The following is a 20,452-nucleotide window of genomic DNA, read 5'->3' as shown; positions in this document are numbered from 1 at the left end:
AGAAGAAAACATGGCATAAGAAAAGAAGTTCAAGCCTCAAAAGTGAGGGCCTCTGGAAACCAGGGAAAGGACAATCTAGTCACAGAGGAAACAGTGTTTCTCCTAGTTAGTTGGAATCACTGGGCCAGAGACCCAGAAATCTGTGTTTTAATAGCTTGTCAGGTGATTCTTAAACATGCTGAAGGACTGTACATAAAAGAAATACACACAAAATATATGGAATTATTCTTGATCTTTCTACTTTGGGATCTAACAGAACTGGCTAAGTTTAGAAGACTCTCTAACTCTAAAATAACATTTATGAATAAAGGAAGGTGCTTAATCAGATAAAACATACATTTCCTTAGGACAAAATTCATGAAATGCTGTAGTTCTTACTCTCAGGAAGGGAGCGGGGGGCAGTCTAGAGTTTAAGTGACTTTCCAAATGTTCCACAGTGGGTAATACAGATAATATTTGAACCAAGACTTCTGATTGCCAGGCTAATGTTGTGTTCTACTATGCTATCAAAAATGATGAGTTGTCCTTGGAATGGAATTTTGATGAGAAATGAAGGAAAAAAAAATAAAAACATAAATCTCTGAAACACTGAGATATTTTCTCTTACCTATCTTTGGCAAAAATTAGGAAATCTGGCTATATCAATTGTCACTGAAGGTGTGGCAGTTTGGAAACTTTTATAAGCCTCTTGGAACCCTCAGTTCAGAGAGCAACTTGGCAGTATCTAATAAGGCTAAAGACGCAAATATCCTAGGTTTATCATCCAGAGAAATTCTTTCAAATGTTTTTAATATATTTGCTGCAGCATTCTTGTGATCAAAGGCAAATCCAGCTCCATGGGACTTGAGATTTCTTAATTTGGGAGATCCTCTACAAGAAAAACACAGAGCTGAGGAGATAGCTCAGTGGTAGAGCACTTTTTTGCGTGCCTGAGGCCTAAGATTTGATCCCCAGTAATACACACACACACACACACACACACACACACACACACACAGAAAGGAATACACAATTACAAACATAAAAGTAAATATTGGCTGGTGATTTAGCTCAGTGGTGCTGCTGCCTGCCTCGTAAAAGCAAGGTCCCAAGTTCGAACCCCGGTACCAAAAACAAAAAAATAAATAAATAAAATAAACAAAAAGTAAATATTTACTTAAGAGAGAAAATGACAAGAAACTTCTGGAGTAAGGTAGGTTAAACCTGTCATGTAGAACCTGGTTATAACCTTCCCGGAGCTGATGAGTAATGCTGAGACTGTGTACTGCACAGACCTGGCACATCAAAAGGCAACAGTTCTAGTCCTCATTCACTTCTGTTCTTTACTCCAGGGCACTTTACAGAGCTCCCTGGATCAGAGAGAGCCTAGTAGACATGCTATAGAAGGCAAGTCTCTGTGCTACAAAGAGAAATTAAAGGCTTGCTTTAAAAATGAATACTGCTATGGACTCTGGAACCAGACTGCCAGTGTAACTTAGCACAAGTTATGAAAGCTCTCTAGCTTCAGTTCCTCCTAACACTGGGAATGATGCTACTACCCTACTTCACAAGGATATTGTGATGATTAAATGAGTTAATACATGAAGGGTTCCTGGCACATAGTAAGCATCCTATAACACTCTAACCATCATTATTGCTGATGTGGTAACATACTCACTTTAGAAATAGCACTCTCTGTACTATCTGGAAGGTAATGAATCTAAAAGGGGAAGAATGATTCTAAAATTGAAAACAAAACTAAATAAGAAGATAAAATTTAATATAGTACAAGATCCACGGGTGGTTTGAACTCAGTATCAGGATGCATACTATAGGCAACTTTCAATATACATTTTAAATTAACCATTACTAATTTTCAGTTTCACACATTTGTTTCTTTTTTATCATAATACTGAGCAGTGGGCCTCTGCTTAGAAAAATCTTTTAACTTAAACATGTTGGGCAGAGGAGGTCAGGATCCCCCCTCTCTGAGACTCAGACCCCAGTTCTTCAAAAGCACATCATCCAGTGAAGTAGTGGAGAAGAGGGAGAAAGAAGGTCTGTGAGCTTTTGGTCACTGTGGCAAAACATTTGAGAAAATAAAGGAAGAAAGGTTTATTTTGGCTCATAGTTTTAGAGGTTTCAGTCCATGGTTCACTGGCTCCATTAATTTGGGCCTGAGATGAGGCAGAACATCATGGCAACAAAAGTGTGTGGAGGTGCCATCTGCCTTGAAAGCGGAAGGTCCTGAGTTCGATCCCCAGTACCAAAAACAAACGTGTGGAGGATGAAGCTGTTCACCTCAGAACAGCCAGGAAGTGGGGGGAGAGAGAGAGGGAGAACAAAAGGAAGAAGAGGCAAGAGACAAAATATACTCTTTAAAGCCATGCTCCCAGTGACCTGCTTCATCCAATTAGGCTCCATCTTCTAATACACCCATTGAGCTATGAATTCATCCATTGGTGAAGTTAGAATCCTCATGGTCCAATCCCTTAACCAAAGCCTATCAGCTTGGCAATCAAGTCCTTAGCACATGGCCTTTGGCGGGGGGGGGGGGGTATTTTAGATCTAAACCATTAGAGAAGGCAAGACAGAAAAATGGTTGAGGAGAAATAACCTAATTGATTGCTACTTTTAATCCCTTGAACAGGGCAGGCATGGTCAAAGAAAAGGTTTGCAATGAGACGCACATCACTGTGGGGAACATGTCTTATTCTGCAGCCAATTTACCAAAGGCATACTGCTGGGAATTGAACCGAAGGCCTTCACACTGAGCTACATTCCCAGACCACTTTTAAAATTTTTATTTTAAGACAACGTCTTGTTAAATTGTCCAGGCTGAGCCCCAACTTGCAATCCTTCTGCTTCAGCCTCTCTGTGGGCCAGGATTGCAGGCATGCTCCACTATTTCAGTTTAGTCTATAGCTACATAATTCTGAAGGCTGCCAGTTTCCATTTTTTTTATCCATTATTTTCTCATCTCCTTTTGGATCATTTGTCCTCCTGGCAACTTTGTCTGCCCACCTTCTTGGCAGGAAATTCTTTTACATCCTCATCTGACAAAATTCTGATCCTCCTTAAAAAACAAAACAAAACAAACAGCAGTTTAATTATCTGCTTCTCTTGACTGCCACTCCACTTGTTGCATACAATCTGTGTGTGCTCTTATTGCTTTGCATGGCAATGATTGCTTTTCTTGCCAGTCTCCATCACTAGACCATGGCCTCCTTAATGGAAGTTTCCACCTGAGACACTATACCATGACAGTTTATAGCACTTGTACAGCTTAGCGGGTTATTACCCTTTCTGTGCCTTCACTCATCTGTGATATGGGCGTAACAGTGGCAACTTCAAGTAACTAGTCCTCGTATCTATATTTTATTTAACTAGTTAAACACTTTCATTAGTTTCACTTAGGGAAAATTTTTTTAATATAAATTTAAAATGTTGCCGAATAAGAGGGTCACTGTTTTTAGATCAAACAAATGCAGATGACTATTGGGAAAAAAAGAGAAAGATTTTGGCAGACAACTCTTGGCATTCCTTCCAGTCTCTCTCCAGTAGCTTCATCCCACCACGAGTTCTCTCCCATAGTCAAGGTCTCTTCAGTTTCTCAGCTGTCAGGGTACCATCTCCAGAAAGCCTTCTCTGGTATCCTAGCTTAGGCTCAGTCAGGCAACTGATCACTCTTATTCAACTATCTGTCAGATGCCTGATACCACAAAACTGACTTGAGCAGGGAGTAGGTCCTATTTTCCTCTGTGCTCAGAACAACTGACGTCCTCAGGCCATTCCTCTCAAGAACTAAAAACCTCCTCCTGGACGCTTTCCCTCTGCATCAATCCGTGCTCGCGTCTCGGTGCTCGCGTCTCGGTGCTCCTCAGTGTCCGGAAGCTTTAGAAACAAAGACTAATTCCAAGTGTGCTCCCTAGCTCCTTCCGGACAAAAGCCCTACAAACCTGCCCGACCGACCCCACCAGCCCCACCCCTTCCTTCGCCCCGCCTCTGGCCCGCCTCCTTAGACCGGAATACAAGGGCGCATGCTCTGTCTCAGGCTCCTCGTTGCGTGATGATGTAAGCGACGTTGGCGTGGTAACGTAGGGCCTCTGAGAGACCTTTTTGCTGCCCAGGTTTAATTATCTTGTTGAAGTGTGTCGCGCGCTCCGGTCGGTCGCGTGGTGTTGTCCTTGGCGTTTGCAGAGTGTGTCGTCTCCATTCTGTCCTGTTGGGGACAGGGAAACAAGCAGTTCTGTAGGAGACAGACTTGGGAGCCTTAGAACGCCTTAGAGTAGGCTGCGGCCGAGCAGAGCGGGCCCTTGTAGACAGGGTTCGAACCCTCTTGGACCAGAACTGGGCCTGCGGAGGCCTGGGGTGGGGGGCGATGCTCGGGGCCCGGTGCCTTTTCCGAGCCCTGCGCTTCTGCTCGTCTGTGCCCTGCCCGAGGCACAAACCTTCATCCAAACTGAGCGTGCGGGACGCTCTCAGGTCCCAGAACACGAGTGGGGAGCGCGTTAAGGTCCAGGTGGGTGAATGGCAAGAGCATGGGTTGGTTTTTTTGTTTTCTTTTCTTTCAGGGACGTATATGGCAGGTGCACATCTAGTTTTACTTTGTGCTTTCAGGTCGGACAGGACAAACAGCAGGGAAGAATTAGAAAATGTAGGCATCGTTGCAGTTCACACTTCTGCCTTTCCTCGGGTACTGTTACTTTTTTGCGAAACCATTCTGATCGCTATAAAATGCAGCAACTTGGTTTTCATGATCCCACGGCAGCACCCGCAAACTTTTAATCGGACAGAAAAGTGTCAGTAAACAAGCCATTTTTTTTAACCTTTATCTGTCATAATGAATATCAACGGTTATACGATCTTGCCCTAACTTCTTAAGAGCAGAAACTGTCTTACCTGATTTCATATTTGCGTGGCTAACAGTAAAATACGGTACTGTTCCGCTAAGCAGTGCCTTTTATTCAGCCTTTAGCAACCTCGGTCCCTAAAATGGGGCTCACCTGTAATTTATGTTCCATAAATTAGAAGAAAGAGTGAAATAGAGCAGTTTGAAAGAGCTGCCCAGGTTTAAATCTCTCCCACTAAGTAGCTTGTTAATTATGGGCATGTCACTTAAGTACTCTAAACCTCAGTTGTCTTTTATGAATATAGAGATAACAATAGTCCCTACTTCGTAGAGAAGAAAATTAAATGAGATGATAAGTATATTTAGAATAGTGGCCCACAGTAAATGAGTGTTAGCTGCCATTTCTCTTGCTGGTAGTGTTTGCAGCCACTCCACATAGGAGAGTTAATCCCATAGGAGCAAGTTAAGCAAGATGTTTGATTTAGCAGATTGCCAAAACACTGATGCAGTTGTTTTGGTGTCCTCATACATCCTTGTTTAGCATTATGACCAATCTTCTCTTTGCATTTATTTGCATTTCATATTCTTTCTATGATCCAAATCAAAATCTTTTCTATTAATTTGACATTACATAAATGATACCTTTTGTGTGTTAGAAGGAGATTCAAAGATAACAGAACCTACTACCTAGGTCAGAGGCTTTCAGTTTGTTCCTTTGTGGTATAAAATGGTACCACCTACCAGCCATTTATAGCTCTCAACACTTGAGATGTGACTAGCCTGAATTCATATGTGCTGTAAATGTAAAGTATATAATAATTTGAAGCACAAAGAAGAATACAAAATACAGTATCAATATATTTTTATAGTGATTACATGCGGCAGTATTTTGGACATAATGGGTTAAATAAAATATTTCAACTATTACTTGTAATTTTCAATGTGACCCCTAAAAATTTCAAAATTACTTATGTAGTTTGCATTATATTTCTGTTGGACAGCCCTTGCCTATAACAGTGTTATTGTTATTAGTGGTATAAAGGGCTATGAGAAAACAGAAAAGGAATTCCATAGGAGGTCGGCAGTGTGAAATGGGATGACATTTCAGCTGAGTCCTGAAGGATGTATTCCCCAGGTAGAATAACTGGGGATGGACTGGAAATAACTTCAGGGCGAGCCCCCCAGACAGAGAAACTGAACATGGGATGAAAATAACTTTCCAGAAAAGTATGTTGATAAGAACATGAACTTTGAAGGAATAACTACATGTATTTGAATCCCAATTGTACTACGTGGTGATTATGGCCTGGATTGTTTTCTTAACTTCTCTAGATGTTTCCTTATTTCAAAAATAAGACGCCTGCTGCACAAGTGCAAGGACCCGAGTTCCATCCCCGGTACCAAAAACAAAAAAACAAAACAAAAATAATAACCACTTCATTTTGTTCTTGTGAGGGTTAAGTAGCATATTTATAAAGAACTTAGAACAGAAACACATTAAAATGTTTACTTTTACTAAGTAAAAATAAGAGAGTTGTACTTCATAAATTACTATTAATTGAGCATGACCAAAAAGCAGGTGCCTGTGGGAAAATGTAAGATGAAGTGCCTTGTACATGAGGCTATGTGAATTTACATTTCATCATGTAGTCCTGGCAAAAGATCAAGGACTTTCTAGTCAAATATACTTGACTTTACCAGCAGTGGTCTGAACAAGTTATTTATTTTCTCTGAACCTCAATTTTCTAATTTGTAAATGGATGTGATAATCCTTGGAGCCATTGTAAGAAGAAAATGAGATAGCATGTGATGGTAGTAAGATATTTCTTGTATTGTGCATATTTGCTAAATGGTAAATATCTTTCACCAGAAAGCATCTGGATTTTCATGTATGTACCTGGCAATGTACTTTAAAACAAGCGTGTTTTTTTCCCTTAAGACATTATGAACAGGTAAATAAGTGATAGAAGAGCAATAATAACAGCATCTGAAGATTATAGCCAGAAATAGAAAATAGTAACTGATGGTTTTTCTATGTGGAATCATTTCTTGCTTTTCCCTACGTGTTTAATGGTGAATGTCTATCTGTATTCATTTACTTTACATTTATGGGATACTTTACTGTCGTTTGGTGTCTGCTAGAAGAACATTATTCTCTCTTAACTACTATATTATATTTGAGTGTATCTGAGAGAGCTGGTTTTAGTGTTACTGGTCTGCCTGAAGACCTGTCATTTGTACTGGCATGTACCTGTCATTTAAATTTAAGACTATCTTTGAAAGTTTGTTACTTAATGTGTGTTCATATTGTGAATTTTTTTGAGAGCTTTTTTGGTATGGGAATTTGATAGACACAAAAAGGCACCAAGATGTAATCCTTGTTATTTGTAATGATGAGAGGGGATACTTTGGAAAAGTTAGTATTGAGGGAGTTGGTTATATGAACTGGGCTCATCAACTTGATTTGGCATCCATTCAGAATGATGAAATTCATTAAGAGAACCAAAGGTAGGATGTCAAAGTATGTATCTCACTGTGATAAGTACCATAAAAATTATGTATGCATGTAGGTAAACTAAAAGTTCATTTTGTGCAGTTGATATATTGAGGCAAGATTGTGAGTATGTTTTTTCTTCTTTCATCTTTGTGTAATGAAAATGTAAAGTGTGTACATATTTAAGCTTGTGTTTAAAAGTGTTTCTCTTCTTTAGGGATGGATCCGTTCAGTCCGGTCCCAGAAGGAAGTCTTGTTCCTACATGTAAATGATGGGTCATCTTTGGAAAGCCTTCAAGTTGTTACAGATTCAAGCTTTGACAGCAAGTAAGTTTTTTGTGAGGTTTTTTTTTTTTTTAATTTTGAGTTCTTTGATCCCCCCCCCCCATCTCCAGTGTTCCTCACATCCCTAATCCAGTGTTCACATTGCTCCCCTGTGATGATTAAGCTTGATTGTGTCATTTTGGTTGGCTTGGAGCTACCCAGAGAATTGGTGGAACACATTTCTGGCTGTGTCTGGGTGAGTCATAGAGGAATGATACTGGGTACTATATCTTTTCCCTTGCTCCTTCTTTGCTGTTCACCAGCTCTGCTTCCTGGGTATAATGAACTGAGCATCTTTGCTCTGCCATGCCCTTCCACCATGACATTCCTGCCTTGGAGCCAGCTGACTGACTCTGAACTGGTGTTCTGAAACCATGAAACAAATTAAGCTCTCTTCCTTTAAGTTGTGTGTGTCAGGCATTGTGTCACACAGTGAGAAAACTGACCAAAATAGAGGATTGGTATCAGAGAAGTGGGATTGTTTCTGTGTCTATTCCAGATTATGTTGTTTAGGTACCTTTGGAACTGGTTTGTGGGAGGAGTTTGGAAAGGTTTGAAGATGCCAGTGGAGAAACTTTGGAATCCTATAAGCAGAGCCTCATAGGTGATTCTGGTTGGAGCTCGGATCAGAGTGCTGATAGGAATGTGGACAGTAAAGGCCAGGCTTAGGAAGTTTTAATTGGGAATAAGAATTCTGTTGGCAGTTGGTCTAGAGGCGCTGTGTGTGTTACACTCTAGCAGAAAATTTGTCTCTATTTTGCCATGTCCTGAGACTACAGGAAACTGAGATTAAAGGTGGTGGACTAATTGATCTGGCAGAGGAAATTCAAAGGCAGCCCAAAATTAAAGCTGTGGCATAAGTACTGCTGGCTGCTTTTAGCCAGATTTAGAGTAAGAATTGGAGGCAAAAAGCAGAGCAGAAAAATTGGGGAAACTTAACTTTTGGCCCCAAAGGAACCACATGTACAGTTGGGGCCAAAGGAGGTGTGGTTGCTGAAGAGATTAGTGTCATTAAAAAGAAATCAAGTGCTGTGTACAGGGATAAGAAGAAAAATGGGGGCTGGGGATTTAGCTCAGTGGTTCCACCACCTGCCTTGCAAGTTCAAGGACCCAAGTTCAATCCCCGGCACCAAAAAAAAAAAGAAGAAGAAAAATGCCTTGAGAGCATCTCTGGAATCAGCAAGCTCCTGCCCTTTGTGGGCTCAAGTGTACAAAAATAGCAATTTTTCATTTGAGAAGAGAATCCCTGGAACACCTGCTTGAGAAAGGCCATATAGGGAATTGGTTCCCCAGGATTCATTTCATTGTGCTCAGCTATCCAGATACTCATAAGCTGCTGCATCCATGGTCCAAGGGGCCCTGGCTACTGCTCCCAGTTGACAGCAGACCTTGGTGTCATCCACATGAGGGTAGTTTTACCAGCATGCAAAATGCAAGAGTTGTGGAATCAGAGAGACTTCCACCCTGATTTCAAAGGAGTGCCTGTTAGACAAGCCAAGGAGCCCCTGAGAGGGCAGTGCATGAAACTGAGTGAAGCTGGGTGCAGTGGAGACCCTAGGAAGTTGGAGATGCCAGGAATATGGAATGACTGCTAAGGCAAGCTGTAAGCCTGAGTGGAGCTAACCCAAGAGAGAGGCTTTGTGGGTTGCAGCCAGCAATCCCATAGGGGTGGGTTCACCTAAGACCTTTGGTATTCACATTTTACCACCGTGTGCCCTGTATGCTATATATGGAGCTACAGAACTTAATGTATGCCCTGCTAGGTTTTGACCTCATATTGGTCCAATTCTTTTCTGCCCCCTTACTCCTCCTTTTTGGAATTGGGATATTATCTTGTGCTATTGTACCTTGGGATCAGACACTTTGTTTTTTATTTATACAGATGTTCACAGTTAAGAGTTTGCCTTGAATTTCAGAAGAGACTTGGAATTTTGAAAAATACTGAAACTGTTGAAACTGGGGAAGGGATTATTGGTTTTGGTTGTATGCAAGATTGTTGTATTACATTAGGCAGAATTATGACTTTGTATTTATTTGGGGATTAAGTATGGTTTAGGGCTGGATTTGGTGGCACAGGCCTGTAATCCTAGCGCTCAAGGAGCTGAAGCAGGAAGATCTTCGTGAGTTTGAGGCCAGCCTGGGCTACATAGTGAGTTCAAGGCCAGCCTGAAATACATAGCGAGACCCTGTCTCAAAAAATCAGTAAATCAGTCAATAATGGTTTAGGGAAATGTGTTTGGATGTCAGGTTAACAAGGGGCAAGATGGTTAAGCTTGATTGTGTTGACTTGACTGGCTTGGGAGCTTCCCAAGGAGTTAGTGGAGCACACTTCTGACTGTTTGGATGGGTCATGGAGGTGTGAACTTGGGTACTACATCTTGTCCCCCACCCCTTTCTGTGCTTTTCCCCTCCACTGCTTCCTGGCTTACATGAATTAAGTATCTTTGCTCTGCAGTGCCCTTTTGCCATGTGTTTCTGCCTTGGAGTCAGCCAGGCATGGATTGAATTTCCTGAAACTGTGAACCAAATTAAACTGGTCTCCTTTAAGTTATAGGTTATTAGGTATTGTGTCTCAGCAATGAGAAAGCTGACTAATATGCCCTCTGGTTGATCTTTCTAAACAAGTCTATGCAAAATGATTTTGAAGATAACTCCAAATACTTGGAATCATGGTCTTTCGTTGTCAAGCTTTTCATTCCTTTTTTAATATCTGCACATGCCAGTGACCTCTACCTGTGCTTTGGTTCTGTCTGTCTAAACTGCTTACAGCTACATTAAGCTGTTCTCTTTACTGTTGTCTAGCTATTGTATATATTGCTGTCTCTCAGCCTCTCACTTCTTCATCTGTCTTTCACCTGATGTTCTTGCCCCTTGACTATGTCAGTTGCCCCTCAATACTCTTATAGCACCCTGTGCCCACCTCTGTCATAGAAAGTATTGCATTGCACAGCAGTCGACTCTGTTCTTATTTCACTCCTTTAACTAAGGACTTTTCATTCCTTGAGGTTAGAATTTGGTGTCTTTTGCCTGTTTGTGTTTTTGGCCTCTGGCACAGTGCTGACAAAGTAACCAATTACTGTTTGTTGAATAAATGAAAGAAACTTTTTATGTTCTCATGCATCATCTTAGACGAGCACCATATTTAAGGTAGGGTATAAGGTCTTAGGAGCAGAACAGTATTCTAATTTGTTAAAGTAAGAGTGCTGCAGGAGGCCAGAGATTTAGCTCAGTGGTTCCACTGCCTGCCTCGCACACACAAGGTCTCGAGTTCGATCTCTGGTACCAAAAAAAGAAAAGAAATACAGATGGTCAGTAAGAGTGCTGCACTACTCCCAAGGATTGTTAGGATTAATGTTGTCCACATATTGAATAGGTTCATGGGTCAGACTTATTTGGCCAACTGGGCACAACAACAAAAAATTATCTGATATGAGTAGTCTTTTATAGAAGTTTGTATTTTTTTCTGATACTATCTATCAGTATTGCAATCACATGAATATGTAGTGGTACCTAAATTTTAGAACAGTGATGGCAAACATTTTAGAGCTTTCAATGATAAATAGCCAACTGCAGCAGGCATGCCATAGATTCACTACCTCTGTTTTAGAGGTTTGGGAGAATGACTGCCTTCTTCTCAAGATCCCCCAGGCTTTTCCCCAGGAAAATATTCGTTTGTGTCAGGTAGTGCATATTTTAAGTTAGAGCATCTCAAAATATCCTCTCAGGTTGGGTGAAAGTGTATGAGGTTTTTTTTTTGGTCCTATGATGCAATAGTAGACAATCTTAATTTTTATATATTATGTAAAAATAGATTTTAAATGGATTAAATGAATTTTAAATGTATTAAATGAAACAAGCAGATCTAGGTGGGGAGTGTCCTGACACATTTACTTTAATACAGTTTGTGTTAACTCCATTGGGAGATTTTAATATAATTTATTAAAGAAGGTACTTACCATTTATAATTATGATATACTAGAACCTATTTATGAACATTTATTGGAACTCCTTGGTAGATGATTATTTTTGTTTTTGAGACAGGGTATCCCTGTATAGTTTGGGCTGGCCTTGAACTCACTATATAACTCAGGCTGACCAAGAACTCAAAATGATCCTCTTCCCTCAGCCTCCTGAATGCGGAGATTATAGGTGCGTGCCACCACGACCAGATTTTTATAGATGATGGTTTTTTTGTTTTTGTTTTTTTTGGTACCAGGGATCAAACTCAGGACCTTGCACTTACGAGCCTGGCACTGGAGCCACTGAGCTAAATCCCCGGCCCTAGATGATTATTTAAATAAATGAATTATATCACTTTCTATAGTAGTCATACAGTTAATGTGTGGATAAACTTGAACTAGAACAAAGACCTATTAATCAGAAAGTAGTCTGTGTGTACTCAGACCATCAGCCAACTATCTTTAAGAAAGAATAACAAAACTTAAAAGACATTTAAAAAATAACATAGAGAATTCCCATGTACTTTTCACCCAGCTTTCCCAGTTGTCATTGGATATTGTCAAAGCCAGGGAATTGACCTTGGTGTAATATTGTCAACAAAACTATAGACCTGATTTTTTATTTCACCAGTCTTTGCATATAATCTGCAATCTTGTAAAAAGTGTATTGAACAATTTGTTTTTTATAAGAATAATTACATAACCTCTACAAGTAACTATATACAAATTCTTTACTCTGTTTATATTTTAAAACTTAAGGAATTAATTTTTATAATTTTTTCACACATACAGCACCTGTAAAATCTGAAGACTAACTTAATTGAAGATAAATACTGTCATTAAGTAATTTAATGTTCTGATAGCAAGGTCTGTATTTAGATGAGGGTTATATATGATGATATCTTATTTATCTTGGGTTTTTGTTACTGTAGAGAATTGGTTTTTGGAAGTTCTGTGGAAGTCCAAGGGCAGCTGGTAAAAAGTCCATCCAAAAGGCAAAATGTAGAACTGAAGGCAGAAAAAATTGAAGTTATTGGGAATTGTGATGCCAAGGTATGTTTATTGATCTTTTTGTGGAGGCTCTTTGGGCTTAATTTGCAATATTAGCATTCTTTTTTAAGTATGATTATTGGGAAGACGGTATTTAGAACATGTTTCAGTTGTGGCTTCCCTGATAATTGAAATAGTCCATACAGCCTATAGGATTGTAATAAAATTATTGTATAAATGACTTAGTCTTATGAGTGAGAGCTAAGTATTAATCTATGTATCCTGTGGTAACTTTTGCAGTTGAATCTCAATGCTGTTACAAGCATGCCCAGTCAGCCAAATGACAGAAGCACACCAGAATAGGCCATTTCAGTTTCACATTCTTAGAAAAGCTGGTGGTGACTTGTGTGAACTAGAACTGATCATCCAAGAGAGGCAGTGGTCACCTTTGGCTGTTTGATAGTAAATCAGTTTAAAAAAAATAAGAATTCAAGGTCCTGAGTGGCATTAGCTGGTCAGATGCAGCTGTGTGTGGCTACCATTATCAATCTAGCTCCTTAAATTTATAGTAATGGAGAAAATGAGGCCCAGCCAGGTGAAATGGTGTGCCTGAAGTACTGAAATGATTAGTGGCACATCTGAAATTTATATTCCTGCTGTTTGACACCTCTGTCTTTTGCTATAATTGTCTTCAAATATTTGATGAGTGAAAAATAAGAAAATATAGGGAAATTGAATCATTTTAATTCAATTTTAGTTCTTTTAGAGTAGGAAAAAGTAAGTGTAAGGAAATAAGGAAAATGGGGCAGTGTTCTTTAAAATTGTCATTCCAAATAATTTTCCAAGAAATTCAAATTGACATGTAAAGTAAGGAATCAGGTTGTAAGGTTTTTGGAAAATAGACTGAAATAATTTGGAAATCAAGAGTGGAATAGAGAAGGTAACTATTTTCATTTTTGCTTTTTCAGAGGGATATATGATTATTAAACATTTACTGTGTCTCAGTGTTCTGAAATTATTCTCCCTTAGCTTCTGTCGGTGTTGATACTTTTACTTTTCCTTCCTCTTCAGTTCTGTCTCTTTTGAAGTATTCAGTCATGAGGGAATTCTGACCCGCAGCAGTCCCAGATCTCTATTTAATCTGGCCACATTTTTCTTTTAGTTAAGTATGGTACTCATTTCTATGTCACATAAAAATTGATATGTGTCTGAGACCTAAAAAGAGGAGATAAGACTTAAAGAAGCAAGCTGCCAACTTAGATCTTTTTGGCTTTCCTATTATATTTTTGAAATTGAACTTTTGTTTTTGTCTGAAAAGAATATATTATCTATATGTTTAATCTTTTAATTTGAGTGTGAACAGTATGGAAATACTTCAAGTTGGGACCATAATCTCCCTTGATACTTTTGTTAAGTCTTCAGTATTCTGCTAAATGAAAGTTGTTGACTATCCCTCATGCTCTTGGACACCAATAACTTGTTGAAAAATAGTAGTAAACAGCACCAGTTTTTTGATTATGAGATTTCAAGACATTTGAGTAATTTTAAAATTGAACACCAGCTGTGTGTATACAGTGGTAAAAAACATATTCTTTAATATCTACAATACAGTATTCTAAACTCTTGTATGCCAAACAGTCAATTTTGTGATTATATGCTAAGCTCTGTATTTATAAGAAGTGATTGACAGCAAATGTATAGAAACTTGATAAATAACACAAGTGTCAGTGATAGTAATTTAACTAAGTAGAGCTGACTTTAAATCTACATCTCTCTCAACCTATTTACAGTTTTACTTAAAATAATTATTATTGCAAATAATATGGACTATAATCTGTTATATTGAAAAATAAAGCATCGTAGTGTTGTTCTAAAGTACATATTTTTAAAATGCTCTGGAATCTAGTTTTATAACACAGGTTTTATTTGTTTTCATTTATTGGCAGGCATTCCCTATCAAATATAAAGAGAGGCATCCTCTGGAGTACCTGAGAAAATACCCTCACCTTAGATGTAGGACAAATGTTCTGGGATCTATATTGAGGATTCGCAGTGAAGCTACAGCTGCTATTCATTCCTTCTTTAAGGTAAGGTGCTCTGCTTACAGCTTTTCTTTTTCGTAAAGAAGTTCAATAATTGTTGTAACACTAGTGTTTTCCTGAAAGTTCTGTTAGTTGTTGATTCCCAAGCACCCTTTATTTGCTTGGTACAGGATCATATGTCACAAGCATGCATCTATATGCTTTGTGTGTGCATGTGCGCACGTGCATGTGTGTCTGTCTATAATAGCATTACAGAGGAATAATTGACATAAAATACTGTATTTAAAGTGTACAGTTGATGAATTTTGGCATATGTATTTGCCCATGAAACTGTAAGAGAGTGAATACCCATGACCCCAAAAGTTTGTTTTGTCTGTCTTTATTTCACCTTCATTTTTGAATGATGCTTTTAAGTTGCTGCTATACTGTCTCCTCATTTGCATTTCTTTCAGCGAGAAATCTGCTGTCATCTCTCTATGTGCTGTGTCTCTTCTCTTTGGCTGATTTTGGGATTTTCTCTTTCATTAAGTTTTTACCAATCTGATTTCAGTGTGCCTTGGTGCAATTTTCTGTATTTTTCTCTTTTAGGATTTGTTCAATTTCAAGGATCTATGAGTTTATAATTTTCATGAAAGTCTTTAAGCAATTTTTCAAATATTTTTTCTGCCACCTCCTTTGGGAACTGAAGTTATCCATATACTGTATTAAGCCACTTGATATCCCATAGCCCGCTAATGTACTTTTTTTTTTTTAAGAATTAATTTTTCTCTCTTTTGGGTAATTTGTATATAGTATTGCTGTGTCTTCAAATTTACTAATTTTCTGCAGTACATAATATGTTGTCATGAGTTTTCTAGTCTAACTTACAGGAATGTCCAGCCAGCGCATAAGCACTGGACATTGTTTTCTGTGATCTTTTTTTCTTCTGTTTGGCTCTTTTTTGTTTTTGATTTTTGATGGCACTGAGGATCAAACCTAGAGGTACAGAGTGGTCTGTCACTGAATTACACCCCCAGCCCTTTTTTGTTTTTATTTTGAGACAGGGTCTTGCTAAGTTGTCTAGGATGTCCTCTAATTTGCAATCTTCCTGCCTTCAGAGTAGCTGGGATTACAGACATGCACCAGCACACCTGCCCACCTAATCTTTTTAGATAGTTCTTTTCCCAGTCTTGGACAGTTTCCTCCATACATCTCCTCATGAGTTCGCTACCTACCAGTGTTCCTCTGTAGATCTGTAGAGTTCTCTCTGTTCAGTTCTCTTCCCTCTGACACTTTGTAGCTACTTTGGTCTCCCCAAAGACTCAGCTGTCTCTTCTCAACTGAGGGAGTCTGCAAGGCTCCACCTTATTTCTTCTTTGTTCTGTTGCCTGAAAAATCTCAGTTGTAGTAAGCTGGGAGACTTGTAAGGCTTATCATGTTCATTTCCCACCAGTCAAAGATCACTGTCTTTCATTGTCTTATATCCAGTGCCTTGAAAATATTATTTCATGTGGTTTACCTTTTGTTTTTATTGTTTTGGTTTTGTGGTTTTATCAAGAAGGAAGATAAATCCAATCCCTGTTTCTCCATTTTGGTTATAGATATATATTTTATGGATAGTAAGCATTAATTTTAAAGAATCATTGGTGTTACTTAAGGTTTTTCTGATGACTAAAGTGATTTTGTCTCTTTATCTTTGCTCTTCAATCATTTCTCTCAACCTGGGAAAGCCACAGTAGAATGTGTTTGACAAGTTGCTGAGCTGAAGGCATCTTTCCTCTCCTGTCAGTGCAAGGACACCAAAGGCCAGGTGTGACCAGCAGATAAAGTTCATTGCTATTCCGTGTGTTTTTCAGAGTCAGCTCATTTGCAGAGGTTGTGTAGCCTTCCCTTGGGGTGTATCCAAATTCTTGCATTCCTAGTCCTGCTGTAGCTTACCAAGAGAGGTCATGCTCTTTGAAAAGCTCCATCAGAGTTAATTTCTGGTGAAACTGCAAAAGAACATTATGGCTTCAAGGCATGTACTTTTGATTAAACAAAGGAAGATAAATCACATTATGCATGTCATCCCAGTATAGTTTGAAAGTGTCTTATTTACATATCCTGTCATAAACTTAACAGTAAATTTCTATAGGTCTTTTCAGTAGTGCCTGAAGCACACATATGTAAAATCCATTCAGATGTAAAAATTTCTCTTCCCCCGCAAGACTTCAGTAGCTGATAATGTAGGCCAGTCTTAATACTGAAAGTTTTACAGATTTTTGGCCACCAGGTGGTAGTATTGGCAACCCATTGATGAGTAGACTTTATCTACGTCATACATTTATTACTTGAAGCTTTTACAGATATGCAGAGAATTTAAAAGTAAGCTAATAATTTAGGAAACTCTGAAATAAGTAAAATAAACTTTAAAAAATATTTAAGTAGTTGAAAATAAGAATTTTAGCACTGTTAGTGATAGTGGTAAAAGTAGATACTTTTCAAATGACATAAATTCACTTTTTAATTCTAAATCCCTGAAAAATACCAGTGCCTCATTCTATGTTTCCACTTGTATGTAAGGTTGAATTATTTATTTTGTTTGTTTGTTTTTTTAGTACCAGGCATCGAACTCGGGTCCTTGTGCTTGCTCAGCAGGCAGCGAAACCAGAGCTAAATCCCTGGCCAAGGTTGAATTATTTAAAGAAGACACTGTATGACATATTAAATAATAGTTATATGCTGTCTACTTCTTGGTACTATTTCCCGGATTTGTTAAAATCAGGGAAAGATGTTAGCACTGAGAATGTAATCCCAGCATCCTGGGAGAGGCTGATGTGAGAAGATCACAGGTTTGAGTATATCAGTTTGAGTCCATCCTGGGCAATTTAGCAAGATCCTATCTGAAAATTTTAAAAACAACAAGAGTTGGGATATAGCTCAGAGTGAAGACCCCTGGGTTCAATCCCCAGTATAAAAAAAATTAAAATGTAAAATTTTCATAAATTTGAAATTCATCAGTGAAAATCCAGAATAAGATAAATAGAAACTTGAAGAGTGCTTTAAGTTAGGACACTTTAAGAATCTAGAATTATTTTTTGGTTTGAGTATCAAAAATATTTTGTGTACAATTGGGTTTGCTCATAAAATGGATACATGCTATATACTAAAGCTAGGCTCTCTAGAATCCTCAAGAATGAGTTATTTAGAAGAGCCAAGTTTCTCAAATAACTGAAGAGTTTTCTTTTGAGGCACAATGTAGGAACACTGTCCTTTCTGGTCTTGCTGTGCATTTCAGGGTTGTCTCTCGTGGCAGTCCTGCTAAGCCTGCTATGGAGTGCAGTAGTAGTCTTTACCCTTGCATTGAACAGCCCCACACTGCTGTGCTTTTGAGTGTTTGTGACTGCCTTTTATGGATTTAAGGTTTTAGTTTTTTATCTCCTCTTGTTACCTTTTGCCAGTGGTGTGCTTGTGTCTGACAATTCATACATTGCTTTTTTGTTGATGCTGATTAAATAATGGTAGTTTTTTTGGTTATATGTGAAAGGAGAATATAGTCCATTAGTCTTCTGAGTGTTGCATATGGTCTTTAATATATAAATTTTGTTATTTTTTGGATATTCAGAGCCTCATAAAATACCTGGTTCTAGAAAGTATATCAAAATATTTAGGCATTTGGAAGTGACAGATATAATCTGGAAAATTGGGTGAAGTGTTTACTTCTAAACTTGGTCCCTCCTCTGGCCATCGTATCTCTAGTTAGGAACTCCTTTTCTGTAGGATGGTCTAAGAACCTGGCAACTGGTCACCCATTTCAGTCAGATGCTGACAGTATTCCACCTCTCCTTGCTACTTACTTTCTATTTCCCCTCCCACTTTCTCTTTTTTTGCACTTTTTTTCATACTCTTATTGTTCTTCCTTTGTACACTCTCCTTTATAGCTTTCGGTAACATTATAAACTTTGATAAGCCTTGCTAGCAGTATCAAAGCTTAAAAAGCTGGTGACTCCTTTCAGAAGGTTTAGCGTTAGTTAAATATTAAAAGTAATTCCACTTCTAGTGTGAATTTTTAAAAATCCTATACAGTATAGTTATTTATCTCATACATTATTTACAATGCTGATTCTAGTAGGTCTAACTTGGGACAGTTATATATAGCCATTAAACTTTCCTCCTCTCTTTCTGCCTCCCCTTCCCACCCTCATTTCTTTTGGATTTTTCACTTCCTTTCTTTGTTTACTGTACTCATGCTCATAGTTGCCTATGTTCTGTGGAATAAATTATTCATGTCTATAATTCTGAGCTCCTAGGAGATAAAAATTTTATGCAGTAATGTTATTGATTATATTTCTTTGGTTTCCTGCAATGTGCTCTGTACAGAACCTTTAGGCCCATGGCTCTCAGGTTTACTACATATTTGAATAGTTTCTGAGGCTCTCTTTACAGCCTGAATATTTAACCTGTCTATATCAAAAGGCAAATTGTTGACTAAATATATTGTAGCCAGAATTCTTGAATTTAGAAAGGGTCATATTAGCAAGGTCCTTAATAATGCCTGGAGATGTTTTGTTTTCTACCTGTGATAGGCAGAGTTTAGCAGAGATAGGAATCTATGAATTTATTGTATTGGTTTCAGGCTAAAATTTTGCATCAAACATACTATTCTGCCTTTGTATGTAAATTCACTTTCAGCTACCTTGACTTTCACCCTGCTGCATTTATGTCTAATGTAACCTTTTGCTCACATGTATAGTCAGAATGAAAGAAGTATAACCTTGAAGTAGATGGGTTATTACAATCCTAACAACAGCTTTTGTGGTTCACTAATGGAAGTAGTCTCAGACTTTTGATAGGAAGGGCTGCAGTTGGGCGCCTAAGTGATGGATGGACTTGATACTGTTCAGAATATTTCTTGGGCAAAGGAAGTGCACTGCCTGTACCTCATGCAATGCATTGTGTCATTGATTGAATGACAGAGACTCCCTAAAAGTCATTCCTGCCTCTTTTGCTGTTTTTCTTCAGTCTATATTTATTAGTCTTACTTTTTCTCCCTTCTGATGGTTCATTACAATGGAGGTTTCATTCTAAGGTAACCACATTTCATATCGATCACTTTGCATTCCCTTAGCAATCAGGGCAACATCATTATGCATTAGCCTTGAGTGTGTTTGTTAAATCATCATCAATATCTTACGGAAGTGAGAAGGGGAAATAGCTTTAGAGAGAAAGCCCAAGGCCTAGGTTCCAGCCTGCTCTTGAGTACTGACTATTGGGTTGTTTATTTGTTGTTTGCAGTACTGGGCATCCAACCTAGGGTCTTCATGCTGAGCTACATCCACAGGCCTTTTTTGATTTTCTTATTTTGATGCAAGGTCTCACTAAGCTGCTAAATTGCCCAGGTTGGGCTTGAACTTGTGATCTTGCCTCAGCTTCTCAAGAATGCTGGGTCATAGGCATGTACTACCATGCCCAGCTCTAAGTAGTTGTTTGACTTTTGGTATTTCACTAAATCTCTCTGGGACTCAGTTTCCTTATCTTTGAAATGAAGAGATTGAGTAAGTTTATGTCCCAGTCTGTTCCACTTTAAAATTCTCTGCTTCTGTGCATAGTAAAACACTCAACTGCTCTTTCAGCAGTCTTATATTTTGGAACCTAGTGAGGATTTGATATGACATCTCTTAGTGCCATTTTAATAGTTTAACACAGTGTAAGTTCTAGGAATTGTTTCATGTGCAAATATACTGAAAAGAGTGGTTTACCTTTTTCCTCCAGGACAATGGGTTTGTGCACATTCATACCCCAGTAATTACATCCAATGACTGTGAGGGGGCTGGAGAGCTTTTTCAAGTTGAGG

At 38.5% G+C, this 20,452-nt stretch overlaps 1 protein-coding gene across 9 annotated transcripts in view; it reads left to right on the top strand.

Annotated features, from left to right (window-relative positions):
• Positions 1-4,005: 4,005 nt before the first annotated feature.
• The window catches only part of Nars2 (asparaginyl-tRNA synthetase 2, mitochondrial), a 145,972-nt gene continuing 129,525 nt past the window's right edge, over positions 4,006-20,452 (top strand). For 5 of the 9 annotated variants that reach the window (XM_021248245.2, XM_087212010.1, XM_087212017.1 and 2 more), the window contains exons 1-5: positions 4,060-4,501; positions 7,543-7,652; positions 12,541-12,661; positions 14,545-14,685; positions 20,371-20,451. In XM_021248245.2, the coding sequence (XP_021103904.1) occupies positions 4,361-4,501; positions 7,543-7,652; positions 12,541-12,661; positions 14,545-14,685; positions 20,371-20,451 (594 nt within the window). In that variant the 5' untranslated portion in view covers positions 4,060-4,360. The other 4 variants (XM_087212015.1, XM_087212012.1, XM_087212011.1 and 1 more) reach the window with 4 other exon arrangements.

The sequence above is a fragment of the Heterocephalus glaber genome, unplaced genomic scaffold (assembly GCF_053883595.1).
Source record: "Heterocephalus glaber isolate CG9 unplaced genomic scaffold, H.glaber_assembly_v1.0 deba00001428, whole genome shotgun sequence".
In the NCBI taxonomy this organism is placed as follows: domain Eukaryota; kingdom Metazoa; phylum Chordata; class Mammalia; order Rodentia; family Bathyergidae; genus Heterocephalus; species Heterocephalus glaber.
Note: the sequence above shows the minus strand (reverse complement) of the source record. Positions and strands in the feature narration are given on the sequence as shown.